Consider the following 18,498-nt stretch of genomic DNA (forward strand, 5'->3'; position numbering starts at 1 on the left):
CAAGTCTAGTCCAGTGTATTTGCAGATTCAATCAGAAGAAACTGTTAACTAAATTGTGTAAGCCTAATTCAAAGGTTAAATACATTGCGCTGTCAGAATCACATCTGCCTTATCCAACTATAATCTAAGATACTGGCTACACTTAATAATACAATTAATTTACCTTGTCGATACTCGGGGATCCCCTGAGTAAAGAAAAACTAACTTTGGCTAACGTTATAAAATATGGAAACGATTTTCTAGCTAACCACATAAAATAGGTAGCCAAGCTACGTTTCCTGTGACGAAGTGGTCACTGCACACAATGGTTCGCAAGCATTTTTTGGTCAGTTTCCCCCTTATGAACAACAATTTTGGGTAGTCGATAAAATCTCCTCGTGCTCTTTCGGTTAGATCGATTTGAGCAACTGTAAAGGACGCAAACCACAGGCGTTTTGATAGCGTGTAATAGTGCGTCCCATACACAAAACCAATTCCTGCTGTTCATCTGTACCTTTTTTCCCCCTCCACTTGCAGTTCGCGCCACAGCAACGCCGACATGACGTAATATGCAAACAAGCTTACAACTCTGACGTTCAGTTCAGTTCCCTTACCCTGCTGGTAGTAAAACAATATACCAATGTCTAATTTTCATCAGCGTAATTTAGTATTTCAGATTTAAACCAGACTTCGCTGATACAAACATCTACCTTTATATTTACACCCAAACGTTTTTTTTCACATTCGTGAAATGTTTGGTCCTTGAACTGTATGACGTCGTGGTCACGTGGTACCTCCTCGCGACCATATCTCTAGTTCAGGACACTTTCTTGACCATGCTGGTGTGTTTGGGAGGTGTGAGGACGTTGTGTACTTCCTTATGTGTATTTTAAAAAATATGCTGTTTTTAGAATATTAGATATCTATATAGAATATTAATACCGAGTTATAATGTCGGAACTGAAAGTTAACAAGAAGTTCGCGGAAAACTACGACAAGTATAGACAGAAGGAAGAACTACAGAAACGTAGGTCTTTCAAATGTGGCAAATTTTGCTAGCTGTTTAGGTTAGCTTGCTAACCAGCTAGTCGTAATTGGTGTCTTTTTTTTTTTTTTTTTTTCTTGTTGCTCATTGCTTATTCGAGTTAGCTGTCGATGGTACTGCGCCACATGTAGGTTAGCTAGCTAGCTATCTGTTAGGAAATTTGGATTTTTACATAGAATGATATTTAGCGGGCTGGCTAACTCATCACTGTGCAATTGTTGTTTATTGAGGTTAGCTAACCTACGTAACTAGTTATCTAGCTAGCTAGATGGTCAGCTAGGCCAGGATATGTTTGTATAAGTTAATGATATTTAAATGTTTTCAGTATGCAGTCTTGGTGCTTCCGTTCGCAAGGATCGCATGCATTAATAATCACGGGAGTGCCTACTTATAAATTTGTGGATTTCACATAATCTTTCTCTGTCTCGAGGTATATTTTATATAGCTAGCTGGATAGATTTAACTGTATCTTGATCCAACATTCGTCAGGGTTCTTTAAAACATTTCAGACTTTTTGTTTCTTATATTTGTAATTTCCAGAAATTAAAACATTTTTCAAGAATGTGGCTTTGAGACTCTCTCTTTTTCTCTCTCTCGCTCTCTTATTTGTTTTGACGCCCACCTCTTTCTTGGAGTTTTTGATTATCATTACCATTCGGAGTGATCTACTGCAGACGCACTACTGTTAAAACTATCGGTTAATGCAAATCTCAAAGTAAAATGTATACCTGACTTGTTCTTTTGTCTGTATAATTCCAGTGAAAGATCGATATGGGGACCAGGACAGGGAAGGTTCCTCCAGCTCCTCAGATTCAGAGTCCGATGATGAGAGTGAAATGGTAAGAACTTGTATTGCTGTAATAACGAGCTGATCTGTCCAGGTTTTGTGCTATCTCTTACTTGTATTCATCATAAAACAATACTTATGTTTTCTAAATTAACTTTTAGGAACTTGATCCCAGACTTGAGAGGGATTTTTACAGAACACTCTCTCTACTGAAGAAGAAGGACCCAAAGATCTATCAGAAGGATGTAAATTTCTATACAGAGCAGGGTATGTGAAGTAGCATATCCATAACTGATATGGTGTGAAACATTTTTACTCTAGATTTTCAGTGTCTTCTCTTTACTGATAGCATCATCTTCCAGCGATGAAAAACCCTCCACTTCTAAAAAGACTGAGAGAGCCATGTTCCTGAAGGACTTTGAGCGTAAAGTCATTTTGGAAAGGGGAGGGTAAGTCACATTTTTAATAGATCTAAAACTCTACTTTTACTTTGTGAAATTCCATGCAGAAAGTTTCTTGAAAGCTGGCTATTTTTGCTTATTTTAGAAAATATGATGATGAGGAAGACAGTGCTGATGAAGAGGTTTCCAGATGGATGAAGAAGGTAACTTGTGCTATAGTCATATTTCACAATGAAATTTCTACTTCAGCACTGTCTTGCTTAACCTTGTTTCCTCTCACAGAGAGCTGCATCTCCCAGCTACATCCAAGAACAGAAAGAACTGAAAGAGAGGTAGGAATATGGATATAAAGTCAGGTATTTGATAAGGTATTAGACTAAAAGAGCTTTGTTAAAAGCGCTTTGCCCATGTCTGTGACTTAAGCAGACCCGTTGCCTCGTTGTCCTGGTAGCTTTCGCAGGTTTGTGCAGGACAGTGATACTGAGGCCAGCGATGAAGAGGACCAGCTGCTGAGACGCAGGACCAAAACCCAAGACGAGAAGGTACCCCAGCCATGACCCTCCTCTGCCTCATGCTTTCAGTGATGGACTGATGAGCTTAAGATGAGCGTTGGCTGCTTGTTTGCATCTGTAATAGTGTAAAGTATTCTGGATAATTGTCCTAGGACCGAGAGGAGGCCGACTACATGGAGTGGCTGAAAGGACAAGCAGAGCTAGAGGAGAAGGAAGAGATTCAGGACATGGTAAGTGCAGACTGCATCAGTCACGTCCATCTTGCTCTGTACCATCGCAGCTGTCTTTCACCTGGTGCACAGGTGAGAACGGTTAAGCATATCATGTAAGACAGTGGCAAAGTCCTGCCTCATTTTCTCTCTGGTTATTCCGTTTGCTTGAAACTTGTGCCTATATGGGATTTGCATGCCTTCTGCATATGAGGAAGATCTAGTTCATAGCTGTAGCCATGAAGAGTCACTGGTGTGACACTAGTACTGTTTTTGCAGAAATATCTGAAAGATTACTGGAATGACCCCCATCTGGATGAGAAGGAATCTTTTTTACGTGACTATATCCTCAATAAGGGATACCTTGATCAAGATAAGGAAGAAAGGTGGGCCTTATTGATCTGTATCTCTTTTTTGCATGGCTGTCTGCATAGGCACTGTAAAAATGCATTGCATTTTGCATTATTTGCATGATGTAAGAATTATTTTCACTCAGCCTAATCGGTTCTTTTAGAGCGCCAGGTTTAGCAGGGCAGCTCAACATGGCCAAGAGTGGTGATGATGATGATGATGATGATGGCATTATTATTGAAATAAAGTATTGCTAACAAGCAGAGGAAGATTCTTGAATTGCTGTTAAATAGCAGAACCTTGCACTAGAATTGGACTGAATTGTGTGTGGCTGCTGTTCAGAATTCCCACCTATGATGAGCTGATGCAGGAGGATGTGGAGGACTCTGAGGAGGAGGGGGAGTCCTTCCTGCAGAAACAAGAGGAATTTGAGAGGCACTACAATTTTCGGTTTGAGGAGCCTGGTGCTCATAAGGCATGTCTTTTTGTTTTTAAAGTGCAAGTCTGTGGTGTGTGATAAAATGCATAGTTCATTGCTCAGGTGTAGTTCCTGGCGACTAGCTACTTTAAAAAAAGAAAAGAATAAAATTAAGATATAGTGTAAAACTCCAAAAACAGATTTAGTGTAAAACTACAAAAATGTTGGCTGTGGTGACTAAAGTAAATGTGTTTTCATACGGTAACACCCAGCTCATGCTAGCTGGCGCAAATAACCCAGCATTATGTGTCTGTGTCAGAGATAATGGGAGAGAATGGCAGTCTCTGTTCATTTGATGTTTTGATCAGTTTCTCTTGTGTACACTGTTAATCCCAGATCCAAACTTTCCCCCGCAATATTGCCACTTCTGTCCGAAGCAAAGACGACAGGAGAAGGAGGAAGAGGGATGAGGTAAAGGAGAGAAAGAGAAAGGTAAATTCTAATCAGTTTTCATATTATATAATTAATACATCAGATATGTTTATGGTTGTCTTTGAGCTATTATCAATGGTACTTAATATCGGTGTTTACAAGTAACTTGGAATAAATTTTTAAAAAAATAGGCAGTCATACTTTGTAACTACAGACACTCCTTGGATTACGATGGATCAGTTTGTTTGTTTTTTTATATATATATATATATATATATATATATATATATATATATATATATATATATATATATATATATATATATATATATATATAAAAAAAACAAACACACTTTTTAATCATTTGCTACTGTTTGGAAGTAATTACTTAATTAGCAGGTCTACAGCAGAATGATCCAACCTTGTTTAAATCAATTTACTAATGTTAATAGGCAAGTATAAAAGGACAGTGGCATGGTGACCAAGTAAAGCAGGGCTTCACCAAAAAATCACAACTGAAAAATTACAACTTTAATCATACTAAACATTTGTTACATATATTTAGTAGTGGTCATGAACACTGTTCTGATCAGTTCATGGCATTTGACCTCAGTGGTAAGCATACTCCTTGGAGATACAATCAAGTCATGGTTTGTAAGTCAATTCTCTCAGTAGCCAGTAGTCATGCACAGAAAATACCCGCAGAAAGCATCCTTCTATGGAAGTGGCATCTGAAGGTATGACGCAACCTCTGCTTTGGTCTGGGATGCGTAGGAGAAGGAACAGAAACGCCAGCAGCTGAAGGAGCTGAAGAACCTGAAGCGAACTGAGATCATGGACAAGCTGAAGAAACTGCAAGAGCTGACAGGGAATGAACAGCTTGCATTCAGAGAGGGAGACTTGGAGGGAGACTTCAACCCGCAGCAACATGACCGGCTCATGCAGGTGTGACGAGAAGGACAGATGAACGTGTTTGGATCACTGCAACTAGCGCTTGGCTGGGCTGGGTGTGGGGGGTGGGGGGTGGGGGGGGGGGGGAGATTGTTCTGTGTGCATGTAGATCTACTAAAGATGCTGTAAGAATTTATTTAAGGAATTTTCAAATTTATTTTTTCTTGTTGGTAACTAATTTTTTTTTTACCTCTGTTTGTTTCTTATCCAGGGCCCAGATTCTCGATGTTATTTTATTAGTTTTATGTATTACAATGTTATCTGTCATAGATGTTTTAGTTACATTTGAATTGAACATGATGGCTTTATTGTTATTATTTTTTTTACATCTACAGAAAGTTTTTGGAGATGAATACTATGCAGAGAATGAGGAGGAGAAGCCTCAGTTTGATGATGATGAGCTGGAGGGTAAGGTGGTTTTTTTTTCTTTGAGTGACCAACTTTTGGGGCACAGTGGTTGAAACAGTATTGCGGAGCCAGCGTGCAGCGGTCTCAACATTTTGTGCATCAGGTCACTGGAATTGGGATACATGGACAGGTGAGGATGAAGGATGCGAAGAGGAGGAGGCTTATGAAGGTGAATCTGAGAGCTACGAGCCTAACTGTGAAGATCCAGATTTCATTGTAAGTGCTTTTTGAAGCAGTTGTGTGTCTGTTCCAGTGCTGAGTAGCTCATAGCATTTGTCTTGACTAGAGGGAGCTTGTCTGAGGTATGTTGACCTGCTTTGACAGATGGATGCTGACTATGAACCAAGTCTGCAGCCACTATCTAAGAAGAAAAAGAAAGATAAAAATCTGAGGAGAAAGATGACCAAAGACGACGCTCCTCTCATGGGCAAGAAGGGGAAGAAATCTCACTTTGCTGAAATTGTTACTAAAAACAAACCAGTTTTTAATCCAGGTAAATTTAGCTCAGTGAACGGAGTTCAATAAGTTTTACTTTGTAGATGCATTCTGTTTTTCAGAACATTTTATGCAGATTTCTCCAGCTTTCATCATGATGCACCTTGCAGTATTAAAACTCTCCAAAAAATATTTTGGTTTGGTATTGTACATAATGTAACATTTTAAGTATTTTATGTTGTTGTTGTATTGCATCTTTCAGAGGAGAAGACATTTGAGCAGTACCTAGATGAGTACTACAAACTGGACTATGAGGACCTCATACATGACCTGCCTTGCCGGTTCCGCTACAGACAAGTGGTACCCAATGATTTTGGTCTGACCACTGAAGAGGTGAGAACACTTTATTCATACATGATTATTGACCAGATTGGGTCACAGGTTTGACTGGGAAAAGCCCATCTTGCAGTGATGAACTATGGTTTGTCTGACCTGGTATTGCTGTTCCTCTGGGAATAACTCTGACCAGGGCCTGAGGACTTAATCTTCTCTCTGAGCAAACATTGCAGGAATACTCGCTGCTAAACTGCATCTAATCATATGCTACTTGGCTAACTTTCTCCTCCCTTGTAGATCTTGGGGGCAGACGAGAGAGAGTTGAATCGATGGTGCTCTTTGAAGAAGACCTGTATGTACAGGTAAATGGTTCACAATGGACAGAGAATTAAGATGTTTTTGAAAGACTGTCATTTGTATTTGTCTCTAATGGTGATGTGTGGCAGGCCTGAGGGAGAAGAGCTCTGTGATGTGAAGAACTATCAGATCAAAGCTCAGAACATCAAAAAGAAGAAACATGTATTGAATTCCTTATATAATGAGTGAGTATTCAAGCCCATGTGGATTGCAAGAATAGGCTATGCATCCAACGGTTTTATGAAATCAAAAAGCTTTCTGTAACATGGGAGGGTATTACAGCATTAGTGTTTGGTATTATGCTTGTTGAATACAAACCAATGAGATCACTATTATTTGATTACTTGTTTTAAAAACCTTGATCTTTCTTCAAAAGTTGTAATATATTAATTTATGTGGCTATAGGGGGGAATGGCACATGCCTCTTAGGTTAACAAGTACTTTGTACTTTTCAGGAATGATGAGGGGCAAATGGATGCTAAGGTGAAAGTTGGTAAGAAGAGGAGAGATCGCCTGAAGAAAGCAGAGATGGAAAAGGAGACGAGAGAGCAAAGTGAACAGGAAGAGGCACTGGAGGGGGACAAAGAAGCGGCCTCTAATCAGGAAGCTCCTACACCCTTCTCAGCTGACAAAAGGGCAGACCAGGCTTTGAATAAGACAGCGGCAGAGGAAGGTGATGCTGAGTTCTTGGTGCCTAAGAAAAAGATGAAAATGGAAAGCATTCCAGAAGCCACCAAAGATAAACCCCGGACTGAAAAGGATAAATGGCCAAAGAAGCAGAAGAGGCGACCAGGTAAAAGGACCCCTGGTCTTTTCAAGGTGAAAATGGGTGGCAAAGAGTTTAGTGGACAGAGATTGCGAGCCTATGGCCTGAATCCTAAGAGGCTGCATTTCAGGGAATTCTACAGGCAGAAACGAAAAGACAGGGAAAAGAGAGAAAAGATGAAAAACAAAAGCAAAGTGACTGAGAGCTAAGGTTAACCAACTTTTATTGCTCTGCACACAAGCAATGGCGGATTACTGAACGTGTTTTTGTTGTAACAAAAGCCTATAGAGAAAAAATGGTAGATTTCTGACCATTTGTAAAAATTCAGTATTACATACTGTAGTGTTACCTTTCAGATTGATTGATTGATTTAATTGTTTAATATTTTAATAAATCTTTTATCAACTCAACTCCTTTGATATCGGAGCATTTGTTGCATCCTCCATGATTGTAATTTCAGCAGATTTGCGTCATGAATAACAAGCCCAACAATTAGGTGTCCTTTTTTTTTTTTCTTCATTTTAACTAGTTTGACGTTAGTTACTTGTTTTACTACAAGATTACCTTCTAGCAATGACAAAGAATATCAGTTTCTATTAAGTAATTCCCTTTCTTAATATAGGTTGGTACGTTTCGTTTTACACTTATTAAACTCAATAATAATAATAATTAGAGCCTCTAATTTAATTACTTATTTGGGCCGTAAGGATTTTCCTTGATGCTTACATGACAGTACACGTCCGTCCGTGATCGTTACCAGATAAGATGGAGGTACGACAGCCGTACACCAAATAAGAAAAATAATTAAAAACAAATAGGCCTACATGAACTGTTAGACTTACAAAAAAAAGAAAAGTTAGATAGGGGTGTCAAAGTTAAGTGTTTTGCAGTTTCTTATTTAATTGGGAATGTAAGATCAAGGTTGAAACAATTCGTCTGTATAAAAGGAGTATACCATAGTATCTTGGAAAATTGGTTTGTGTATATAAAGGGTATTTAATATAACTAAATGTATTCTAGCGCTGGTCAGGGCGTTCCAGACAGGTCCTTCATTAGCTAGTTTAAAAAAAATAAAAGACAGTATGTGTGAGTTGTGGAAAACCGATAATTTTCTAGGTAATCTGGCAATGTTGTAAGGGTATCTAAGAAAGAATTCCGATCCCCGAGACTTGTTGGAAAAAGAATATTAGGTTGTCGGATAATTCCAAGTATCTGAATAGTTATGCTACTAAGACTTAATACAATTATTTTTAGCAGTTTTATTGGGTGTGGCGAAGCCCACAACGTCAAGTCCTCTATTTCTTATTCTATTTTACGACATCTCTTCACTTTGAGATGTTTCTCCAGTTAAAGCTGAGTAGCATTTTAACTAATTGAGAGGTTTGCTTTAGGCGCCTGTAAAAAAGAAAATGATGGAAGCAGCTCTAAAGAGGCCCCTGGTTTACTCAGCAGCGCTCGACCTTGGATATACAAATCTACACAAGGGGGTATCGTACCTGCCACTCTTGTGTTTTGTAGACATTCTTGGCAAGTCCCACAAGTCGCAGCTTTGACCAGAGAAAAGCGTCATCGAAGGTGAGGCATTGGGGTTGTTTGCCTGATAGTAAATGCTGGTGGAAAAAGAAAATCTGTAAGTAAGTGTTGATTTTGTAATATCTAGTGCCTAATACACAAATAGTGTTTAAATTATGCAAAAAGACGTATTAATTATGCAAACAGAATTTGGAAAGAAAAAATGCTACTTCGTAAGGTAAAGACCTAAGACGTCGTCCAGGCACAGCATCGTAAAGCGCGGCAATGAACAGCGCAGTTTGAAAACTAAACGAGGGAGGTTGGTGTAATACTTCTCGATGGCTATATATTTTTGAGTAGTTGGCTAGAACAGGAAAAACAAACGTTTAAACGTATCTCTACCTAATAACAAATGCATACTGGAACATAGCATCCAGTAAGATATACAATTTGATATAGATAGCTTAGCTAAAGTATGAAAATAGTTAGCTAACTAACTTAACTTGGTAATGTATCTAAGCTAACCCTATCTAGGTTAGATAACCTATCTAGAGAGTAAAGCTTATTTTTGTCTGTTGTCAGATACAATATTATTAATTAACAGGCTAACGTTTTTCAGCTAAAATTCAAAACAACTGCATTGTTTTGTAAACTCTAGACAGCAAGCTAGCCACCTAACTACTTTAGCTAACTAGCTGTTAGGATGTCTGTGGTAACCCTAGTCGTTTTGTCCCGTTATGCATGAAGTATTGGTAGCTTTAGGTAGCTCGACAGTGTGAATTTAAGTTCTCATTTCCAGAATGCATGAAAGCTTCTCTGAATGTTTACAGCAGACAACTAAGTTATCTCAGTGGATTTAGCAATAGCTGTCTTACTGTCTTAACGTCATATATATATTTACATTCAGCATTTGGTGGACGCGCTTATCCAGAGCGACTTGGCTAACTAGGTTAACGCTAGCTAGTTATCTAACTAGCTAAGTTCCATAGCTAGCTATAGTTATCGCCATAATTCCTTTATTCCTCGTAGGAGTAAGGTAACTTCAGCGGCACGATAAACATGTTACAAAACGACGCATTAGATCATGATCTCGAGAACACAGGGGAGATGGTTATCAAGCTCATTGAGAGCAGTAAAGCCGAGGACGCGCTGAGGGCAGCAAGAAAGAAGCAGCAGGCGCTCTTTGACCACCACCTAGAGACCAAGAAAATAGTCACCCAGCTCTTAAATAGTAAGTAATGACTATACAACTTGCACTTGGTTTGATGGTCTTTGATATTGCATATTTTGTTACCCTAGGATGTAATATGCACATTTCAGCCTTTAATGGACCATTATGAAACCGAGTTCAAAATGTTTCTCTCTTTAATCAAATATTGAATTCACAGGGCATTGTATATGATGTCATTAAAAGGAAATGTAAGCTTGTTGGTAAAAACCAATACCTACCCCACCCCAGGCCTGGTGCACTCTGAAGAAGTTGTAGGCCAGAAGCTTCTGGATTTGGAGGGTCAGAAGACCCAAATGACAAGGGAGCTATACAAGGTAGATCAGGAGGTGCAGCAGAGTCTGGCCAAGAGTCTCACTCTGGACTCAGAGATGGAGTATCCTTTAGTTACACTCCACATGGAAGGTGCTCTGTCCTGCAACTTTTACAAAGGTACAAGTTCTATGTACCAGACCTGTTTGTGAAAGCTATGGCATAGTTTGTGAATAGCACCTACTGGTGTCTTAAATATCATTGTATCTGAAGTTTGTCATCAGTAGACATCTACTGTAGACTGCTATCACACATTTGCTATCATTGATAGTGTAATAAATCAAGAAAGGTTGTGCAAAATTAACCAAACCTCAACCATCTTAATCTTCTACATCAGTAACATCAGTATGTGAAAGAATATTCGTCTTTGATGTATGGAAAAGGTATGGAGTTAGCATGGTTTTCAGCCTTTTGAGATTCTGGAAACAAACCTGTTACTGAGTTGCACACATTGTAAGAGATTATTATTTTTATACTAGCTGTAAATCAGTCTTTTTTTTTTAAACAAATTGTATGTACAATCAGCATACTAATCCCAAATTAGGGGGGGATGTAGTCCTCCTCATCATGTGACACTGTTGACAGCCAAGGGAGTGCATCACACCGTTCTATCCTCACTGTGCATCTCAATGATTGTTTCACAAGAACTTCTGGTCAGACTTGATGAAATGCAAAAAAACAACTTTGGTACATTTGCATGTAGATGCACTTGTGGTTGTTTTTGCTTTTCCTGGTGTTGTTTCTTTGACTTCATACATCAGATTCCTTCAGAAAGAGTTGGAAAAACTTAAGGAAAGTGAGAAGGAGATTCAAAGTCTGCAGCAGGAAGTAGATGAGGACACTACAGAAGTCATTCCCTCAGCCATGTAAGGACCAACTGCTGACTAACTTGCCATTTAAATTAGCCAGGATCGTGGTCACCTGCAATGTGCTTCACATTTACTGTCATACTTCACATTTAATGTCATACTATTTTCTAACATACCTGTATTAACATGAATTACTTTATAATTAGATAATGAGATGAATTGGACAGGGAAACTACTAGGCTTTGACACAGTACGTTGTCAGGACTGGAACTAACAATCGGTTTGATTAAAAGTACCAGTATTAATGTCCCTAATATTTGGGGGGGGGGGGGGGGGTTACAGTTATATCTCTTTATAATTAACTTTTCTTTATTGCATTTGTTGCAGATATTTAGCTCAGCTCTATCTTAAAGTTACTGGAATAAAGCTGGAGTTGGACACAGAACCACACATATTGCGGGGAGGTAAATCACTCAAGTTCAGTCGTACTTTCTGTCTCTTTCAAGTAACTTTGCTTAGAACAGAGATCAGATAATGAAAGTTATGTAGGTTTAGTGAATTTTACAGTTGTATGACAGCAGTGGCACCATGTGAGTTTCATTTTTGTGTTCGAGTGACCACATTTAGTGCAGTTTCTATATGTTAGTGTTTTGTAGTTGTGAAATGGGAAGTTGTTTAATGATTTACTTTAAGAACAAAGCTACTCTGCTGGCCTTAGTTGTAAATTTCATATGTTCTGGATTTAATGTGGCATTGTGATATTGTAAGGAAGATGATATACTCTCAAATACGTCACTAGGGGGCAATCAAAACCCAATTATAGGAGATCAAATTTCCTCTTGAGGATCAAGATCACTCCAAATCTATTACACTTTATTTTAACCTTTTAGATGTTCTTAAAGATTTAACTTTACATCTGGATTTAAGATCTGAATGTTTATCAGATATAAGTATACTATTTTCACTGGCCTATTACTTGAGTGTGCGAAGTTGAATCCTAATTATAATAGGTTATAACATATTTGAGCACCTATGGCAGGAATACCTTTTCACTAATTTATTATTTATTTAATCACAGTCCACTATGGTGCAGATGTGGCAACCCCTATCAACATAGACACATCCACTCGCTCCACCTGTGAAACGAGTGATGAGCTCTGGAGTTTGGTCAACACAGACTGGTAGAATTCTGTTTAGCCATTGCCATCCTATTTTAAATTTCTTTTTGTTTATTCATGTTATTTTTCTGTCATTTATATTTATTAAATAAACCCTTCAAATTTTGGTTATAACTACTCTGGAAGCAGTGGAGTAGATGTTCATCTTTTGTGCAGTCTGCCCTCTAAATCTTTTGTTTTCCTAATGTACATCACCACATTCTGGGGTGCCTTAATGGACTGGCTTTGTACAACAACAAATGTTTTATGGACGTTTGTGACATCCTTGACACTTTCCCTAAATTGTTTTTTTTTTTTTCTTCTCACCCTTTTTCTAAGTTGAACTTAATGTGTAAATGTTACAGCAGAAGTAAATCAGACAGCCATAACCTTGCTTGTGTGATGGTCTGATGTTTTTTCTTTCTCTGTTACTTCACAAATGAGTCAGAATGCAACTTTTCTCTTTCTGTGGTGAGGTGGGCATGTACCAGGGTTTCAGGCCTTTGCACCTCATCTAGATGTGACCTGGCATGAGCCAGTGACCTTGTTTTGCTGTTTCCTGTCAAGGCAGCAGTGGCACAGTTGGCACATGTGTTGTGTAGTGATTAAACCACACTGAATGCAGAGTATCTCAGTGGTATGCCAGAGAGCAGTAGGGCATGAAACTGTCATGGGAAAGATTGATGTAAGTCATACAGTAGTTTGAGTTTAGAAAAGAACTGTAAAATTTTAATCTACATATAGACCTACAGTTTTCATGTGTGTGTCCATATATTGGGGTTATTCTGCCAAACTGATTCCTGGACCAGCTTCCTAAGTTAAAACATTGTGTTGTTTTAAAATGAATGTGTTTTCTTTGCATTAGATGAGGCCTGAAAACCATTTGTTGTCATTTTCTGCAAATTAATGCTCTAAATGACACACATTTTTATTTGGAATTTGTGAGAAATTTCAGTAGTTTATGGAAAAACCAAGGAAACATCATTTTGAAGGGCAAATTTCACTGCAATTTTGAATGTCTACACTACAATTACATGGAATAATCTTTGGATATTGATATATAATCATGTACAGGGCCAGACTGGACAGAGGTCCTTTTGAAGTTCTAGTCCTATATCTTTAGAATTCTCGTGTACTACTCTGCAATTTTTACTATGTCTCACTGTCCCCCATACATATTAAATCAATATATTCTCAATAAATGTGTGTTGTTTTCAAAAACTTGATTAAAAACCTTTTTTATTTTTTTTTAAGCAGCAGCTATTTAAACATCAGTGAAGTGCAAGCATAACAGGTCAGACATATGCCAAATATTTTAATATTTTCAGTGAATATGCTATAGTGTCTCTTTCCTGTCATCACTGCTGATTATTAGGTTCTATTTTTTGTCTTTTGTTTTGGTTTTTTTGTCACCACTTTTTTAAATATTTATTTTTGTACAATGTAATTTAAAAATTCAGCAACTATTGGGCAACATTAAATAACCTGGAAAAAAATTGTATGCAATGCTAACCATTCTCTAGCTTTTGCCTCAGTGTCACTAAACACTAGGCCTTTAATTATCTGGTAAAACTCCAAGGTTGACCATGTTTCTTTACGTGTGTTGACGAGGCAAAACAGCATGTGTGCGATGTGAATAATCAAAGGGAGACTATATCTCACACCTATTGCAAGAACATGTTTTAGCCAGTTTGTGAAGTGGAAGTATATAAAAGATAAATAAATCAGTATGTACTGTTGTACTGAAATATACAAGTCACTCTGGAATTCGAGCATTTACAGTTAGGGCGTTTGCCAAATGTCTTAAATGTAAATGTTCAATACCTTTGTCATATGTGGGGGTAAAGTGAAAAGAAGTAAAACAAAATACAAAAAAAATATCACTTTATTGTCAATGTACATATATTTACACACGCACATGAGTATAAATTAGGAATAGCTGAAACACAACCTCGACCAACAAATGCTTCTTTATTTTATTCACAACACTAAAATCTTTACAAGTATACACAGAAGACTACATAACGCTGAAATTATCACTCTCCACATTGCACTCTCACTCTCTACTGAAGCATCCTTACAATTAATTTATAATGCTCTTTAATGTATTTACTCTGGTAGTTTTGGAACACAAAATATGCTTTATGTAAAATTTGAAGTTAGTCCCGAGAAAAGGGGACAGATGAACAGCTTTCTTTGCATGAAGATGAAACTGATGCTCTCGTAAGTGCACTCTTGGTATGCAGGCAGTTAGGTGCTCACCTCTGGCCAGGTGTATAACTGTTTTTCTCCCCATTTTATATATATTTATATATTTTAAAGCTGCAGATAGTAAATCATATGGGACACCATTGAAGCCACCACAAATTGCTGCCATCTCAGTTTGTTTGGTCTTAAGTGCATGTTGCTTAAAGCTCTAATGAATGATAAGAAAGCACTTTCAGTACAGTTTGAGCTGGCCAACTGACTCACACTTCACCTTCTTGTCAAAACACACTTGACTATACCAGTCCATGATGAAATTACCTTGATACAAATTTCTAAAAATTCAAGTCTTTGACATTCTGGGATAAATAGCTTTGATTGTGGATGGTGTAAAGTTCCCTGATGTCACAGTGGTCTCCAGGCCCTCCAGCTTCTGGGATGGCATCTCAGTCTTACTTGTGCTGCACTCCAGGAAAAGTACTCCAAACCTCTTCACCTCTCCATCCTTAGTCAGCAGACAGTAGCTAAAGATCAACCTCAGGATGGCCCTTCGCATGTCTTTACTGGTTAATGTGTAGATGATGGGGTTGAACAATGAGTTAAGCATAGCAACACCCAGAAAGTAGTCTGCCTTCAAGAGCACCTGGCAGCTTTGGGCCGGACAACAGAAGTCCAAAAGAAGGAGTACAAAGAGGGGGAGCCAGCAGATGATGAAAACCCCAACCACTATGGTGACAGTTTTTAGCAGAGCCATGTACTTCTGGGCTTTCCTTATAGAACTTTTGCGCTGCGGTCCCCACACTAAACGTGGTGTGGTTGACTTTACAATGCAGAAGATACGTACATAGAGCACCACAATGGCTAATAATATTGCAGAGAAGACTGTGATGCAGCAGAGAATGAAGCTTTTGGAATACAGTGGCAAGACGGTGGAGCACTGGTCCAAGATGTCTATGCAGTTCCAGCCCATAATGGGTAGCACACCCAGGAAGACAGAAAGCACCCAGCTAGCAACAATCAGAGCAAACATGCGCCCACGCTTGCTCCCCTGGTATGGCTTCATCTGCACCATGGTAACGTGGCGTTCAATAGCAATGGCCAATAGGCTGATGATGGAGGCAGCTAGTGTGATGAAGACACCACCTTCTCTTATAAACCACTGAATAGGGGTCATTTTCAATGTGTTTGCTCCAGATGTTACAATATTCACCATGTAGGTGAAGCCTGCCAGCAGATCTGAGAAAGTCAAGTTGCCCAAAAGGTAATACATGGGAAGATGGAACTTCTTATTCTTCCAAATTGCTGCAAGAACCACAGAATTCTCTAGGACGATGAGCAAACAGATAATGAGGAAAACAATGGCTTCTGGTTTTAGTCCATCCTTGTACTTGTTCTCTTTAAGCTTCCCTGTGAAGTTGTAATGGGTTACAATGACTGCATTGTTTTGGTACTCCTGAAACATGTTGAGGTGTCCTGCAGCTGGTGTCATGAGAACCGCTGTAGGAGGTGTGGGGTGATGTTTCATTTGTTCATGTGAAACTTTCTTTATGTTCTCTGCTCACACATTAGTCCTTTGGGGTCTCATTATTCCAACATCAAAGATGAAAGTAATAAATCCACAGAAGATTGAGGCTGGAAGATTTATTGAATATTTACCCTTTGGACAGTTTGGAGTTTTCAGAACCTAAAAGAATGGAATTAAGAATATATATTTTTAAAAGCTTAAAACATGTTATAGAAATCTACAGTACAAACAGAATCAAAATCAATATTTATTCTCCAGTGATTGTCAGAAAAGTGCTTGGGCATACAAGAAGCAATGAACCGCTGCAATGCCGGAACAAGCGAACTGACATTACTAACCAACTATGGTATAAATGTACAAGGAACAGGAAAAGCATCACAGTAATCAAATAAATAACAGATAAATAGGTGCAGGGGCAAATGACTTTTTTTTGCAATATATATGCAAAAACTTTTTTTTTAATTGTGTCACATCAGAGATTAATAGAGAGAGTTAATATTAGAAGAAACGTAAGGAAAAATAAGGAAGCCAAGGTAAAGAATCTGTTGGGCAGATAGTGACGCAAAACTAAAGTATTAGTCTGAGTATGACTAAAGAAGACGGGTGTGTTTGATATCTCAGAAGGTAAAGCCCTCGAGCAAAACAATGAAAAATGTTCTCACCTTTACATATCATGCTTTCACGACGTGCGTGTTTGTAAGGGGTGGTGGTGCTCTATCGATAAACATTATGAAGCTTAGTTACATTTCTAAGGTAGTTATCTACAATTAACTTTACATGACGCTTACGATCGTTGGGTCGTTTCTGAAATAATTAAGACTGGTATTTATTACTTTATACGTGTATCCCTTAGCTTATAAACAGCCTGTAACAAAATTTAAGGAATCACATGCATGTGAACCTAACGTGTAAAATGCGCGTAACATATAAAACGCGGCATAAACTTTGATTATAATTAGCATAAGATACTGTATCGAAAACCAAAAGTAACAATTTAATAAAGCATTACCCTATACGCAAAATGCATTTTATTTAGCAAACATGTCACAGCTGCTCATGTTACTACAACGTGTTCAACATTATTCCCTTTTCGCAGGTTTTAAAAACTTGTTCAAACACCTGTAAAATATACAAAATATACGCACCTTTTCCTGCAGGCCTATGTGCGAAAATGTACCAAAAAAATTGGAGCCCCCGAACGGTCTTCACGATCTGCGCGCTATTGACAAACTGATCTTACAAAAGGTGATGGTGAAAAGGAGTAGTTTCGAACAGGATTAGACATGAAGTGGGATGGCTCTTGCCCTCAACCTTCTTAGTCTCCCTTCTCCTCTACTTGGTTGCTTAAGCGGCACACGGGAGGTGAAAAATGAATCAGCCTACGCTTTGAATTACCCTACGTAAACATTATTATTCGTCAAATGTTAGCCATTCGGAGTTTATATAGCGTCGTTGAGTAGAAATTAGATGAAAGAACAAACGTTTTAATGAAAATAGACAGAATATGATCTGTTAAATCTTACCGATGTGTGTTTTGATATATAAAGATTCTTCGGAATACTGAGATAGGAATTAATTAATAACTCAGACCTTTTACGTTTTGAATGTTTTCACAGTACAACTCTTTTCCACTCAACTAAGCACAAAGACATTAATTTTTGTGAAGATTCCGAGAATACCACTTGTAAGTTAAAAAAAAAAACATTTAAAGAAAAATAAATACTAAGTGCATAAATAAAGGCTCAATAAAAAAGATTTTTTTGTGATACTGACTGACTCATTGTCCTAACAGAAGTAGTAAAGTACTTTACCATTTTTTTTATAGTTCTGGTATAAAAATTACATATTGGATGTTAACTACAAGTAATGATGTATATGGAAATTATGTATTTAGTCTACACTGACTGGTAGGTGGACTGCTTTCTTTAAACAGGAACCTCTGTCATTGTGCCTCGATGGGAGAGCTATTTCCTTGAGAAACACTTATGAGGTCATGCTAGGTTGGACCGGACGGAGCACTCACTCCAGGGGGAACACACTGTCCTCTCAATTTGACTGACCACCACTTCTCCCCTCAGCAGAGTACTTCACAGAACAATAGAAACACATGCCAACATTGCATAGTGTCAGAGAAAGGCACAGAGGACACATTCCAACTATTTTTCCTGCACATTTTGTTCCTTGGAAAATTTGGACCTTCTTGCACTCTTTGACATCTGGCATCTGGAGTTCAGAGTACCCTGTGTATCTGCACCATTCACCTGTTCTAAAAAGGGTCATTCCTTTTAAAGCATTCAACGTATTCTAGTGATTTCGTGTTGGGGGTCACGCTGCCATCAGTGGGTGGACACTTATCTTTATGTC

The 18,498-nt window shown here is 38.3% G+C and overlaps 3 protein-coding genes and 1 non-coding gene across 12 annotated transcripts; 3 read left to right on the plus strand and 1 right to left on the minus strand.

Moving 5' to 3' along the window:
• The first annotated feature begins 786 nt into the window (after positions 1 to 786).
• On the plus strand, positions 787 to 7,796 carry kri1 (KRI1 homolog). 3 transcript variants are annotated; one of them, XM_027003321.3, is made up of 19 exons: positions 787 to 1,006; positions 1,784 to 1,863; positions 1,973 to 2,078; positions 2,161 to 2,260; positions 2,358 to 2,415; positions 2,495 to 2,544; positions 2,664 to 2,754; positions 2,877 to 2,954; positions 3,213 to 3,319; positions 3,627 to 3,759; positions 4,099 to 4,194; positions 4,908 to 5,078; positions 5,420 to 5,492; positions 5,596 to 5,708; positions 5,817 to 5,985; positions 6,190 to 6,320; positions 6,561 to 6,625; positions 6,710 to 6,805; positions 7,076 to 7,796. In XM_027003321.3, the coding sequence occupies exons 1-19, from the start codon at positions 931 to 933 to the stop codon at positions 7,593 to 7,595; spliced, it is 2,313 nt and encodes a 770-aa protein (XP_026859122.2). In that variant the 5' UTR covers positions 787 to 930; the 3' UTR covers positions 7,596 to 7,796. The 3 variants fall into 3 exon arrangements, with proteins under 3 accessions (XP_026859122.2, XP_081567291.1, XP_081567292.1); XM_081711165.1 differs by lacking the exons at positions 3,213 to 3,319; positions 3,627 to 3,759; XM_081711166.1 differs by lacking the exons at positions 787 to 1,006; positions 1,784 to 1,863 and having other exon boundaries at positions 2,174 to 2,260.
• LOC113573278 (Z30 small nucleolar RNA) lies at positions 6,391 to 6,487 on the plus strand. Its single transcript, XR_003410194.1, has one exon. It is a non-coding gene; the product is annotated as a Z30 small nucleolar RNA (small nucleolar RNA).
• A 961-nt stretch (positions 7,797 to 8,757) lies between the features above and the next one.
• Positions 8,758 to 14,145, plus strand: spc24 (SPC24 component of NDC80 kinetochore complex). 6 transcript variants are annotated; one of them, XM_081711168.1, is made up of 6 exons: positions 8,758 to 8,961; positions 9,928 to 10,129; positions 10,358 to 10,502; positions 11,200 to 11,304; positions 11,635 to 11,711; positions 12,326 to 14,145. In XM_081711168.1, the coding sequence occupies exons 2-6, from the start codon at positions 9,958 to 9,960 to the stop codon at positions 12,430 to 12,432; spliced, it is 606 nt and encodes a 201-aa protein (XP_081567294.1). In that variant the 5' UTR covers positions 8,758 to 8,961; positions 9,928 to 9,957; the 3' UTR covers positions 12,433 to 14,145. The 6 variants fall into 6 exon arrangements, with proteins under 6 accessions (XP_081567294.1, XP_026859123.1, XP_026859124.1 ...); XM_027003322.3 differs by having other exon boundaries at positions 8,919 to 9,020; XM_027003323.3 differs by having other exon boundaries at positions 8,941 to 9,016.
• Positions 14,146 to 14,271: 126 nt separating this feature from the next.
• On the minus strand, positions 14,272 to 18,008 carry s1pr5a (sphingosine-1-phosphate receptor 5a). Of its 2 annotated transcripts, XM_081711167.1 has the most exons (3): positions 17,280 to 18,008; positions 16,797 to 16,848; positions 14,272 to 16,293 (listed from the first exon to the last, which is right to left on the minus strand). In XM_081711167.1, exon 3 carries the CDS (start codon positions 16,132 to 16,134, stop codon positions 14,953 to 14,955), a length of 1,182 nt encoding a protein of 393 aa, XP_081567293.1. In that variant the 5' UTR covers positions 16,135 to 16,293; positions 16,797 to 16,848; positions 17,280 to 18,008; the 3' UTR covers positions 14,272 to 14,952. The 2 variants fall into 2 exon arrangements, with proteins under 2 accessions (XP_081567293.1, XP_026859134.3); XM_027003333.3 differs by lacking the exon at positions 16,797 to 16,848.
• Positions 18,009 to 18,498: the final 490 nt, after the last annotated feature.

Source organism: Electrophorus electricus, chromosome 3, assembly GCF_041902795.1.
Source record: "Electrophorus electricus isolate QZ-2024a chromosome 3, ASM4190279v1, whole genome shotgun sequence".
NCBI classification, from domain to species: Eukaryota; Metazoa; Chordata; class Actinopteri; order Gymnotiformes; family Gymnotidae; genus Electrophorus; species Electrophorus electricus.